Source organism: Lissotriton vulgaris, chromosome 6, assembly GCF_964263255.1.
Source record: "Lissotriton vulgaris chromosome 6, aLisVul1.2, whole genome shotgun sequence".
NCBI classification, from domain to species: Eukaryota; Metazoa; Chordata; class Amphibia; order Caudata; family Salamandridae; genus Lissotriton; species Lissotriton vulgaris.
This window is the reverse complement of record NC_141694.1, coordinates 1,020,066,050-1,020,078,782: the sequence shown is the minus strand read 5'-3', so window position 1 is coordinate 1,020,078,782 and position 12,733 is coordinate 1,020,066,050. Positions and strand designations below refer to the sequence as shown.

Sequence of the window (12,733 nt, the reverse complement as noted above, 5' to 3'; positions counted from 1 at the left end):
TTAACGCCTGCGGTGTCTTCACCATTTCCTACCACTTCTGGGCCCACGAGACCTGGCTCTCAGGCTCCTTCTTCTTCTACTTCCAGTTTTTCTCTGAAGAAAACTGATTTTCCGTCGACGACGGTGGCTTCAACTCCGTCGACGAGAATGGCTGTCTCTGGATCAAAATCGACGACGACAGTCACAACGACGCTTGCCTCTGGATCGTCGTCAGCCCCGGCGTCGTTGATGAGGGTTATTCTTAGCTCCAAGACTTTGTCTTCAATTATTCCAATTTCGTCCTCGTCGACGAAGAAACTTCAGTCGTCGAAAGACTTGAAGATGTTGGTTTCGTCGACGCCTTCGACTACGAGTGTTCCGTTGACGCCTTCGACGAGTGTTCCGTCGACGACGAGGGTTCCGTCGACAGTTGTCCCGTCGACGAGAGTGTCTTCTTACCCTGTCCCGTCGACGGCTGTCCCGTCTACGGCTGTCCTGTCGACGACTGCTCCGTCGACGACTGCTCCGTCGACAAAAAAGTTAAAACTGAAGCTTTAGTCGACAACTACGTCCATGAAGGTTCCGTCGACGGCTCCAATGCTGACGTCTCCGTCGACGATGTCCTCGTCGACGACAATTTCGATGACAGCTCCCTCGAAGAAAACAACGGATAGATTGCCGTCGACAAGGTCGCAAGATGCAGTTTCAATGTCAGCTTCTTCATTTGCCTCGCTGCCTTTGTTACCGCTGTCTTCCAGCAACTCGGACCATTTCGGAACTTTTACAGAAGGGGGAATGACTCTTCCACCCTCTCCTTTGTTTGCTACGGACTCGGATCAGGAGTCTGACGGCCAGGCTCAAAGGCTTTCAGACTTCAATATAAAGTGCCAAGACTTCAGTAATGATGAAGAAGAACAGTATGGCCAACATCATGAAGTTCGGTCTCAAATGCCAGCTGCGATGTTGCCTTTATCTATGATTTCAAGCCTCCAAAGCATGTTGGATGATTACTATCGGCGATTTCCGCCATCCCCACAAGTGTCTACTGTCCCATCGATGTTGCACCCGGTTACAGAACCGTCAACTGCTACTTCGTTACCAACACCGCCTGTTACCATTTATAGAAGCACATCGGTTCAGGTTCATGCAACTCTTTACCCTGATGATGACGATGAGAACCCTCCAGAGCGTGAGGATGGGGAAGTTTCGGATGTGGATGGTGATGATGATCAGATGGCGGAGTGGGATGACTATCGTGCACAGACACTATCCCCATCTCAGGTGACGCCAGGGAATTCTCCTCCAGTGGATATTGCAAGCTTCCACCAATTGATGGACAGGGCGGCACAACGATTCAAGTTACCACGAGTCCAGAGAGAGGAAGATTGCTTCCTCTATGACTTTAAGAACCAACCGTTCAAACAGATTCACACTGTCCCGATTATAGATTTCATCTGGGCTGAAGGGGTAAAACTCATGAAGACCCCAAATTCTTTACCAGCACAATTGCCAAGGTTGGAAAAGAAATATAAGGCGCCGGTGGGATCTCCGGCATGCCTTACGGGCCAGCCTAAGCCTGATTCTGTCGTTACGCAGGCAGCTCAGAGAGGATCGAGGAATCCAGCATCTACTATCACCGCTCCTCCAGACCGGGAGGGCTGACGCCTTGATGCAATAGGCCGTACGTTTTCCTCCATGTCCTCTACAACTGTACGAGTGGCTAACGCTATGGCCATTTTAGGTCGCTATGACCGCCAAGTTTGGGCAGATATGTCCGCCTATGTGGCGTTACTTCTGGATGCTTCCAAGGCGGAAGCGCAGCAACTTCTGCAAGAAGGTGAGAGAACTTCCGAAGAACTAATTGATTGTGCAGTGGATGTGGCCTGCACTGGTTTTCGACAACTCGCTGGAGCGGCCGTTTTACGTCGGCAAGGTTGGCTACGCTCGACTTCTTTTCGGCAGGAAGTTCAAACAAAAATTCTTGATATGCCATATGACGGCGAATCACTTTTTGGAGCTCACATTGATGAAGCGTTGCAATCCATAAAGAAAGACACTGACACCGCACGTGCCTTAGGTACCCTTCAATTTAAGAAACAGCCCTTTCGGGGTGCCCGAGGGCGAGGCACTACCTCCACTTTTCGAGGAGGAAACAGTCAATATCGGTCCTATAACCAAGGCAACCAACGTTTCTCCGTGAGCCGACAACAGTCTTCTCGTCAGCAGCCTGCCAAAATCTATCGAGGAAAGTCCACTTACAGGGGAACTTCCAACAAACGTCAATGACTTGCCTTCCAATCTGAGAATTGGAGGTCGAATCTCTCTGTTTGGTTCTCAATGGTCCTCCATTACAATGGACCGTTGGGTACTCGACATTGTGGAAAAAGGCCATGCATTGGAATTTGTCGAAGTACCTCCTCCGACGCCACCTTCCGGACCGCCCCCTCCGCACCTCAAGGAACTATTTCAGCAAGTTCGCCTTCTGATTCAGAAGGGTGCGGTAGAAGTAGTGCCAAAGTCTCAGAGAGGGAAAGGGTTTTATTCCCGATTTTTCCTAATTGTCAAGAAAAACGGAGAATGGCGACCCATATTGGACTTGAGAGCACTCAATCAATATCTCAAGGATCAATCCTTCCGTATGCTAACGCTTTCAGAAATCTTGCGTTTACTCTCGATCGGAGATTTCATGGCAACCATCGACCTCCGAGACGCCTACTTCCATGTCCCTATTGTGAGAAGTTGGCCTGATATATAATGTTCACTATTCTAGTGAGCACTTTGTATCAGTCCAAACAACCCTTATTGATGATTGGTTGTAAGTCAACCTTATAGACCAGCTATCCTAGTAGCGTGGATACGAGCAGTCTTCGGGCTAAACTCTAGAGGGCGTGTTAAGTCAGCTGTTATACCATCACATATACCCCTTGAACACCAAGTGAAAGGACACCACACAAGTGTTATGAAAATAAACAGTGTATTTATTTAGATCACAACAGCCCTGTACTCTTTATGAGGACAGAGTACTAAGCACACAACAAAACTCTTACGAAAATACTTTAAGTTGCACAATTTACACAAATGCCCGAGGGGCACGATAAACCATATACTCTAAAAGTGGAATGCGAAATTACTTGCAGGTAAGTACTAATCTCATAGGGTTTGGAATTGCTAGGACTGGCCTACTGAACCTTCAGATTACTAGCAGGAGGCCTAGGGGACTCGGGTGCAGAGTGTGCACTCTCACGCGGGATGCGGGACAAAGTCCATGGAGGCTAGTAAAAGCAAAGTTAAGGATATCGGACGAATCCGACTAGATAGGCTGAAAACGAAAAAGGATCTGGACCCTTGGATAGTGAGGCTATGCTGGGGAACCGAAATGCCGAAGTTACCTAGCCCAGGGTCTGCGGCTACATAGGTCTGAAAAGACGTCGGGAATCCTCGTTGCAGTCTATGGAGCCTGAAAGAAGAAGTTGCTGGAAGGCGACCAGTGAAGATTGTTCGGTGGATCCAAGCCTGGATCGAAGATGGAAGACACCTGTAAGCAGAGGGGACCAAGTTCTGAATCACTAGCCAGTGATTAGATGGGCACCAGGATGGCACCGGATGGAGTCACCTCGACCAGGTGAGTGGGCGACGCTGGGCTCTGCAGTCTCACGGACCAGGAGGCGTTTTCGGCGACCAGGATGGAGGTGCGAGCTGTCCCACGATGGTTGCTGCTGTCGACGTCGCTGGACCCAGGATTGGGGCAACAAGTCTTGGCAAATTCAAGCCCACGCGGTGGACCTAAAATGGCGTCTGGAATGGACCAGGAGGGTCCGGGGTGCTCCTCTTTTGGAAGGGAGCAAGGGCCAGTCTGGAGCAACCAGACCAGCGGTGTTGTTGTCGTCGGTCGTCGTCGGGAAGGCCACAAGCCAGCGGGCTAGTAGCCAGACAACGCGGTGAGCAGCAAAAAGCAGAAGGGCCCCACGCAGATCTGGTGGATGCTGGAGGGCTGTACTTCGGTGCTGGAGCTGCTCAGGGTTGGGGCTTCTCGGACCCCAAAGCACTCACCAGAGGATCCCTCGGCGGTCGTGCTGGATAGAAGTCGTGCAGTTCTGATGATGGCCGGTCCCTCGAGGTCTCGTCGCACCTACGGTTCTCAGCTTAGCTGTAGAGGTAGGTAGAGGTCAGAGGTGCCAGGGAAGCCGGGTCTCGTCGTGCTGGTCGGTCGGATTCCGAAGGAAAGACGTGCAGCAAACCACAGTGTTCTATAGATGGTGCCTGCGGATGCAGGGTGACTACTCCTTAATCACAAGGGAGAAATCTTGAGAAGAAGTCGAGAGTTCCTTTCGTAGAAAGTAGTTTCAGGATTCAAAGATGATCTAATTTGGAAGGGTCCCTGCTCCTGCCTTTATCCTAAAGAAAGGGGTGGGTACGCGACTAGGTCCTGCCCTAGGGGTGGGACCAGGAGGGGGGGTAGTTACACCCCTCTCCAATGCCGGACTTTCCCCAGCTCAGGGGCTGGTGTGCCCCTGGAACTGGTTCTAGCCGGCAGATGCATGTGAGCACCGGGGTGCCACTTGCAGTCACCTTCCTCTAAAGCCCTGCCTACCCAGGATACACAAAACCCTGTCTGGGATGGTGCTAGCACCGCCCCTGACAGGAAACCCTTTGTCCAAGCTCCCCTCGCTGGAAGGACTCCCAGGTGCAGGGGGTCAGACTTGTGTCTGTGGTGGCAGCATCCATTTTGTGATGCTGATGCTCGAGTTAACTTTAACCGGGGTTCACATGTCGTGTCCCTCTAGAAGGGTGGAATGCTAACCCCGTCGCCAGAATTGGCGAGGGGTTAGTATTCCAATTCGTATGACACCTTACTCGACATGTTTTGATAAAGCGATACCAAAGATAGCATTTAACCGCGAGGATTATAATGCACTTAAGAGTATATGGTATGCGTTATCATGTAACAGCTATTAGGACTTGGTTCCGCAAGCTGCAAACGGGCTCAGCTCATGCTAGAGCACCATCTCACACGATTCCAAGCACTCTGCCTTCAGGATTGTCAAGGCCTGCCATAGGAGTGACTGATAGGAATCTGTGTGTCCATTTTAGGGTTAGATATAGGTATACTATATCTAAAGCAAAGGGTGTTTACACCACCTTGCCCCAGCTGTCGTGCAGCCAGTTGTGTCAGATTTAGATGGCCAGCCAGGGGTGGCATAATACATGCTGCAGCCCCTGGTAGGCCCTGGGTACACCTATGCCCTGAGTTACATGGTCTGATAAGGTGTCCCAGTACCAATTGGATATGTACCTAAGGTACAGGGAATCCATTTCACAGAGAGAGCAGTAGGCCTGGGGTCCTGATTGGCAGGGTCCCAGGCCAACTAAGTCGGAAAACCAGCAAAACACCAGGCAAAAAGTTGGGGGCAACCATAGTCAGGTATCCACCTTCCTACACCTATACTCCCAGGTCATCGGCAGTTCCTGCGATTCAAGGTGGGACACCTGCATTTCCAGTTCAAGGTCCTTCCATTTGGCCTCCGATCCCCCCCCCCGAGTCTTTACCAAGATATTGGCTCCGGCCATGGCTTTTCTTCGCCTCCAAGGTATCCAGATATTCCCATATCTCGACGACTGCCTCTTGAAATCTCAGTCCCGCTCACAACTGCTGCACCATACCTCCATTTGTCAGACGGTATTTCGTTCCTTGGGTCTGTCCATCAACCTGGAAAAATTCTCAATTGCAGCCAACAACTTGCAAGGATTTCCTAGGGGCCACGCTGGACACCAAGCTGACAAAGGCGTTTGTCTCCCTGGAACGTCAACAGAGGAGTCTACGCCTAGTATTTCTTCTGCTGTCAAAAAGGTGCATTTCAGTTCGTCTATTGAAGTCCTTTCTAGGGATGGCTTCTTCGTGCATCGCTCTTATCCCTCATTGCAGACTACGTGCACGACCTATTCAAGAAGAACTGGACGGACAGTGGCGTCAAGTCACCGGTTCCTTCAACGATCAGATTTCTGTCACGATTTCCATGAGAAAGGCGCTTAAATGGTGGGCACAGCCACGTCATCTTGCAGCAGGAATGTGTAGGAGAGTAGGGTCTGCAATCCTATGATCACCCAGATTTTTTGCTTTTGTTTCACTGGTTTACGACTTTCTCTGGCTGTGGGCCTGCCAATCAGACCCACAGCCTGGCTGTTCTCTCTCTAAATTACAACATGTACCCTAGGTGCATTTACCAATTGGTACTGGGCCACCTTATCAGACCCTGTAACTCAGGGCATAGGTGTACCCAGGGCCTACCAGGGGCTGAAGCATGTATTATGCCACCCCTGGCTGGCCTCCTAAATTTGACACAACTGGCTGCATGACAGCTGGGGCAAAGTCGTGTAATCACCCTTTGCTTTAGATATAGTGTACCTATATCTAACCCTAAAATGGACACACAGATTCCTATCAGTCACTCCTATGGCAGGCCTTAACAATCCTGAAGGCAGAGTGCTTGGAATCGTGTGAGATGGTGCTCTGGCATGAGCTGAGCCTGTCTGCAGCTTGCGGAATCAAGTCCTAATAGCTGTTCCATGATATCGCATACAATATACTCTTAAGTGCATTATAATCCTCGCGGTTAAATGCTATCTTTGGTATTGCTTTATCAAAACATGTCGAGTAAGGTGTCATACGAATTGGAATACTAACCCCTCGCCAATTCTGGCGACGGGGTTAGCATTCCACCCTTCTAGAGGGACACGACATGTATGTAACTGTGAACCCCGGTTAAAGTTAAACGAAGCCTCAGCTCCACAAAATGGATGCTGCCACCACAGACACGAGTCTGACCCCCTGCAGCTGGGAGTCCTTCCAGCGAGGGGAGCCTGGACAAAGGGTTTCCTGTCAGGGGCGGTGCTAGCACCGTCCCAGACATGGTTTTGTGTATCCTGGGTAGGCAGGGCTTTACAGGAAGGTGACTGCTGAGTGGCACCCCGGTGCTCACTACGCATAGGCCAGTCTGAACCAGTTCCAGGGGCACACCAGCCCCTGGCCTGGGGAAGTCCGGCATGGGAGAGGGGTGTAACCACCCCCCTCCTAGTCCCACCCATAGGCAGGACCTAGTCACCGGGTCAGCCCTCTTTTTTAGTATAAAGATAGGAGCGGGCCCCCTGTTCAAATTAGATCATCTTTGGAATCAAGACACGACTTTCTGCGAAAGACATCAAGATTTCCTTCTTCAAGATTCTCCCTTGTGGCTAAGGAGCAGTCACCCTGCATCAAGCGGGCACCATCCTAAGAACACTGCGGTCTGCTGCAAGTCCTTCTTCACGAATCCGACGACCCAGCTCGACGAGACCCGGCTTCCCTGGCACCTCTGACCTCTACTCACCTCTACAGCAAAGCTAAGAACCGTGAGTGCGACGAGACCTCGAGGGACCGACGATCGCCAAGACTGCACGACTTCTTTGCAACAAGCCCACCGTGTGCTCCACTGGTGAGTGCTTTGGGGTCCGAGAAGCCCCAACCCTGAGCAGCTCCAGCACCGAAGATCAGCCCTCCAGCATCTCCACGATCTGCGTGGGGCCCTTCTGCTTTTGCGTGCTCACCGCGCTGTGTGGCTACTAGCCGGCTGGCTTGTGGCCTTCTTCACGACGCCCGACGACATCACTGCTGCTGGTCTGGTTGCTCCAGACTGGCCCTTGCTTCCTTCTTCAAGAGAGGCACCCCGGACCCTCCTGGTCCACTCCAGACGCCATTTTGAGTCCACCGCGTGGGCTTGAATTTGCCAAGGTTTTGTTGCCCAATCCTGGGTCCAGCGACGCCGACAGCTTCATCCATCGTGGGACAGCTCGCTCCTCCATCCTGGTCGCCGACAACGCGTCCTGGTCCGTGAGGTCTGCGAACACAGCGTCACCCACTCACCTAGTCGAGGTGGCTACCATCCGGTGCCCTCCTGGTGCCCACTGACTACTGGCTAGTAGTCTCGAACTTGGTCCCCTCTGCTTTCAGGTGTCATCTTCCTTCGATCCAGGCTTGGGTCCATCGAACTTTCTTCACTGGTCGCCTGCCAGCAACTTCTTTCTTCCAGGCTCCTGGTCCGTCTACGAGGATTCCCGACGTCTTTTGAGACCTATGCAGCTGCAGCCCCTGGGCTAGGTAACTTCGGCATTTCGGTGCCCCAGCATAGCCTCACTATCCAAGGGTCAAGATCCACTTTCGTTTTCTCCCTACCAGGTCAGGTTCGCCCGAGAACACTAACTTTGTCATTACTAGCTACCATAGACTTTGTCCCGCATCACGCGTGAGAGTGCACACACTGCACCCGAGTCCCCTAGGCCTCCTAGAAGTAATCTGAAGATTCTATAGTCAAGTCCTAGTGATTCCTAAGCCTATTAGTACTGTACTTACCTGCTAGTAATTTCGCATTCCACTTTCAGAGTATATGGTTTTCCGTGCCCCTCGGGCATTTGTATATACTGTGCTAACTTAAGTATTTTCGTAAGAGTTTTGTTTTGTGCTTAGTACCCTGTCCTCATAAAGAGTACAGGGCTGTTGTGATTCTTAATAAATATCTTGTTTATTTTCATAACACTTGTGTGGTGTCCTTTCACTTGGTATTCAAGGGGTATATGTGTGGTATAACAGCTGGCTTAACACGCCTTCTCGAGTCTTTAGCCTTAGACTGCTCGTATCCACGCTACTAGGATAGCTGGTCTATAAGGTTGACTTACAACCAATCATCAATAAGGGTTGTTGGACTGATACATAGTGTTCACTAGAATAGTGAGCACTGCATATCAGGCCACCTTCTCACAGAATGTCCTTCCTGTTTAACTCCCCAGATATGACACTAACTACGGACGCATCTCTGGAGGGTTGGGGGGCGCACCTCCAAGACCTGTCCATCAAAGGGAAATGGACTCTGCACCAGAAAGCCTGGCACAACAACAAATTGGAGCTCATGGCTATCTTTTTAGCCCTGAAATCGTTTCAACCCGTGCTGCAGGGAGAGTCTGTCCTCATACAGACAGACAACACGACCTGCATGCACTACATAAACAAGCAGGGCGGAACGAAGTCTCCGGTGTTACCCCGCCTAGGACAGGCGATTTGGGACTGGTCTATCAATCATCAAATCACAATCACTGCAGTTCATCTTCCGGGGTTGTCCAACCTCCTGGCAGATTCCCTAAGCAGGTCCCGATCATCCACCCACGAATGGGAACTACATCAACCGACACTCGAGATGATCTTTAGTCGCTGGGGTCGCCCAGCACTGGACCTCTTCGCAACTCCAGAGAACCGCAAATGCCCAGCTTACGCAAGTTGGCATCCCCACAAAGGGTCACAGGGCAATGCCCTTTTGATGAATTGGTCGAGTCTGTTTGCTTACGCCTTTCCTCCAATCCCTCTGGTGCAGCGAGTGCTTTGGATGATACGGAAAGAACCCTGCCACATCCTTCTCATTGCTCCCAGGTGGCCACGACAAGCGTGGTTCTCGGAGCTGCTCCTCCTGTCTCAATGCGAGCCCATCCTTCTTCATCCTCGGATGGATCTTCTTTCCATGGAAAGAGGCCTCGTCTACCATCCGGACCCCTCTTCTCTGAGCTTATCAGCCCGGAACCTGAGCACTGTGAATTTGCACATCTAGCCATTCCTCAAGAGTGTCGTGACATCCTTGCTCAGGCCAGAGCTCCATCAACTATAAAGACTTACAAGTTAAAATGGAAACGCTTCTGCCATTGGTGTGCTGACGCCGGGGTGCATCCCTTGCGTGCCACGCCCGCTGAGCTCCTCCCTTTCTTTTTTCAACTAGCTCAGTCGGGATTGTCTCATGCTACTTTAAGAGTTTTTCTGGCGGCAATTTCACGCTTTCGCTACGATGGCTCCGCCTCCCTATGCTCCTCAAGGATAATACGCCAATTTTTCAAGGGACTCTTTCGTACATTTCCACCAGTTCGGCGTCCTCCTCCTGAGTGGCGCCTCAACATTGTCTTAACACAATTAATGAATGCACCATTTGAACTAATACATAGAGCAGACCTCAAGTACATCACCTGGAAGGTCGCGCTTCTTCTTGCTTTGACGTCTTCGCGTCGAGTGAGTGACATGCATGCATTCACGATCAAACCATCTTTTCTTCAGTTTAAACCGGATTCTGTGCTGCTACGCACTAACCCTACCTTTCTTCCTAAAGTACCTTCAGACTTTCATATTAATGAGCCTGTTATTCTGAAGTCTTTCTTTGCTAACCCGCAGTCTCCTGCGGAGCAACGTTTGCATTCATTAGACATTAGGAGGTGCTTGAAGTTCTACATCAGCAAAACAGCTCAGTTCCGAAAATCGGATCAACTCTTCGTGGCCTATGGCCGCTTTCATAGAGGACGTCCAGTCACCAAACCTACAATAGCCCGATGGGTGGCTTCGGCTATTGCTTTCTGCCATCACAAAGCAGGCAAGCCTTTGCAGACTGCAGTAAGGGCCCATTCCACCAGATCCATGGCGTCTTCTTCTGCACTCTTTGCCGGTGTCCCGTTGCATCAGATTTGCAGAGCAGCCACGTGGTCCAGCAGGCACACGTTCACGAAGCACTACTGTCTGGGTGCCATGGCTGAAGGGGATGCCGCAGTAGGACAAGCTGTGCTCCGTAATCTTTTTCAATAGGTGAGCCTCTGTTCTACCCTCCTCCTATTAGTTTCCATATGATTTATGACTATTTATTATGTATATTTATTTATATATTTTTTCAATTGTGTGTGTTCTTACACCTAAAGTTATTTCAGTCTTTGGTCATGCTTTGTATCTATGGAAACTTTGTATTATAGTACGGACTGCTAACTATTCTATATTCAAGCATGTGAATCTATGAAAGACACCCCAATACTGGAGAAGAACAATTGTTACTTACCTGTAAACAGGTGGTTCTCCAGTATTGGTGTCTTTCATAGATTCACATGTGACTCTCCCTCCTCCCCTCAGAGGCTCTCTTCTCCTCATAAACTCTTTGGGTCACTCTGTGCTACGAAAATCTGAGGTGTTGAGCTCTGAGGAGAAGGTTCTAGAGGGCTGCTGTCGCCTGATTGGCTGCAGTTTGGACCAACATAATGACAAGGATAGGCTGCATAAGGTCTTTTCCATTCCCATGCATTCCTATGTAGAATTTTGGGTAGGCAACCTATGCCTCTTCTTTGACATATTTCACGTTTTTTCTTCTAATTATATATGGGTATATATGCTTTTATATATATATTTAGTATATTATTGCTATTTTATTTACCGTGGGACTCCCACTCCGACGACGGGGAATATTCAAGCATGTGAATCTATGAAAGACACCAATACTGGAGAACCACCTGTTTACAGGTAAGTAACAATTGTTCTTATGTACATATAAGGTAATATCAAGAGGCCCAATCGATCAGTGGGATGAGTTACAAGTTCTGGGGGTCGTCAAACACATTCCTATCTGGAACTAATCACTAACAGATGTGGACTCTACTTGACATGCGCAAGAGTGGGGGATGCTAAATATGACTTGTTGCCGGGCAGATTTCAAGCGTCGTGGACAGGAAGAAAGGACAAAGCACATGGTCAACACGAGGCAACATGAGGCAGACAAGATTGCTGCTGTGAATACAAAATGGAGTCCGCTAAATGTCAAGTTAACAGTTAAAACCAAAATACTAGGATGCCGGGACGCAAGATATTCAAGATATTGAAATGTCTTCTGCTAATACTTAATCCAATTGCCTGTTAATTTACAACAACAGTCAGTATTGTTTTTTAAGTTTGTCTATCCATTTCTTCTAACCCAAAACTTTGTATCATTGTTTGCTTTATATTGCATTTTAGACATATTTTGGAATGGATGTTACTGCAGTAGATGACCCCGTACAAAGGCGTGCTTTGGAAACTATGATTAAAACATATGGACAAACCCCTCGTCAGCTGTTCCATACACCACATGTTAGCAGACCTGTCTCAAAACCAAATGCTGAGGTAGAGTTACCTGCTGCTATGGGTCTGCTTGTACAACTTGCCTTTGGAGAAACCAAGGAGCACACAAAGGAAGTTTTATATCAAGTAAGCTATTCCTAAATCTATATATATAAAAACGAATGTATGTCTGTCTGTTTGTCCTTTATGCATTACTACACCATTCATCCGATCGCCATGAAACTTTGGGAAGTTGTTGAGTACACTCCCGCGAAGGTTTCTGGCAAAAAAAAAGTTAAATATCGGCCCCCGGCCCCCAGGGCCCTCATAATCTTTCCAATACTGAACGTTTACAGTTTCCGATGCGACTCGCTTTTGCAATGACCATCAACAAAGCACAAGGACAATCACTGCAAGTGTGTGGACTAGATTTGGAGAATCCGTGCTTCTCACATGGACAACTGTATGTTGCCAGCTCACGCGTCGGAAAATCTTCTGATTTATTCGTGTACGCACCAGACGGAAAAACAAAAAATACTGTGTATCCACAAGCACTCGTATATATAAACAGAATTAAAATAGCACTTTAAAATGTTTTCCATATCAAAATGAATAAGTTTCAATAAAAATGACACAATGTAAATTGAATGTTATCATAACAAGTTTACTTACATTTCCTTTCTTCTGAAATCGCAGCGACGTGCGACGGGTAAGCTAGTACTTTATACATTTATATTGTATTAGCTCCTGTAAAAACCTTAATGTAATTGTATTTGTCATTCACTATTTGTATTAGAACGTAAAAACATGTTAATGCCAATGAAGAAACAGTATGTATTGTTA

General features: G+C 48.9%; 1 protein-coding gene across 3 annotated transcripts in view; it reads left to right on the top strand.

Moving 5' to 3' along the window:
- Positions 1-12,733, top strand: part of LYST (lysosomal trafficking regulator) — a 4,348,576-nt gene that overhangs the window by 3,459,018 nt on the left and 876,825 nt on the right. For all 3 annotated transcript variants that reach the window (XM_086927077.1, XM_086927076.1, XM_086927078.1), the window contains one exon: positions 11,807-12,037. In XM_086927077.1, the coding sequence (XP_086783203.1) occupies positions 11,807-12,037 (231 nt within the window). The remainder of the gene's footprint in view (positions 1-11,806; positions 12,038-12,733) is intronic.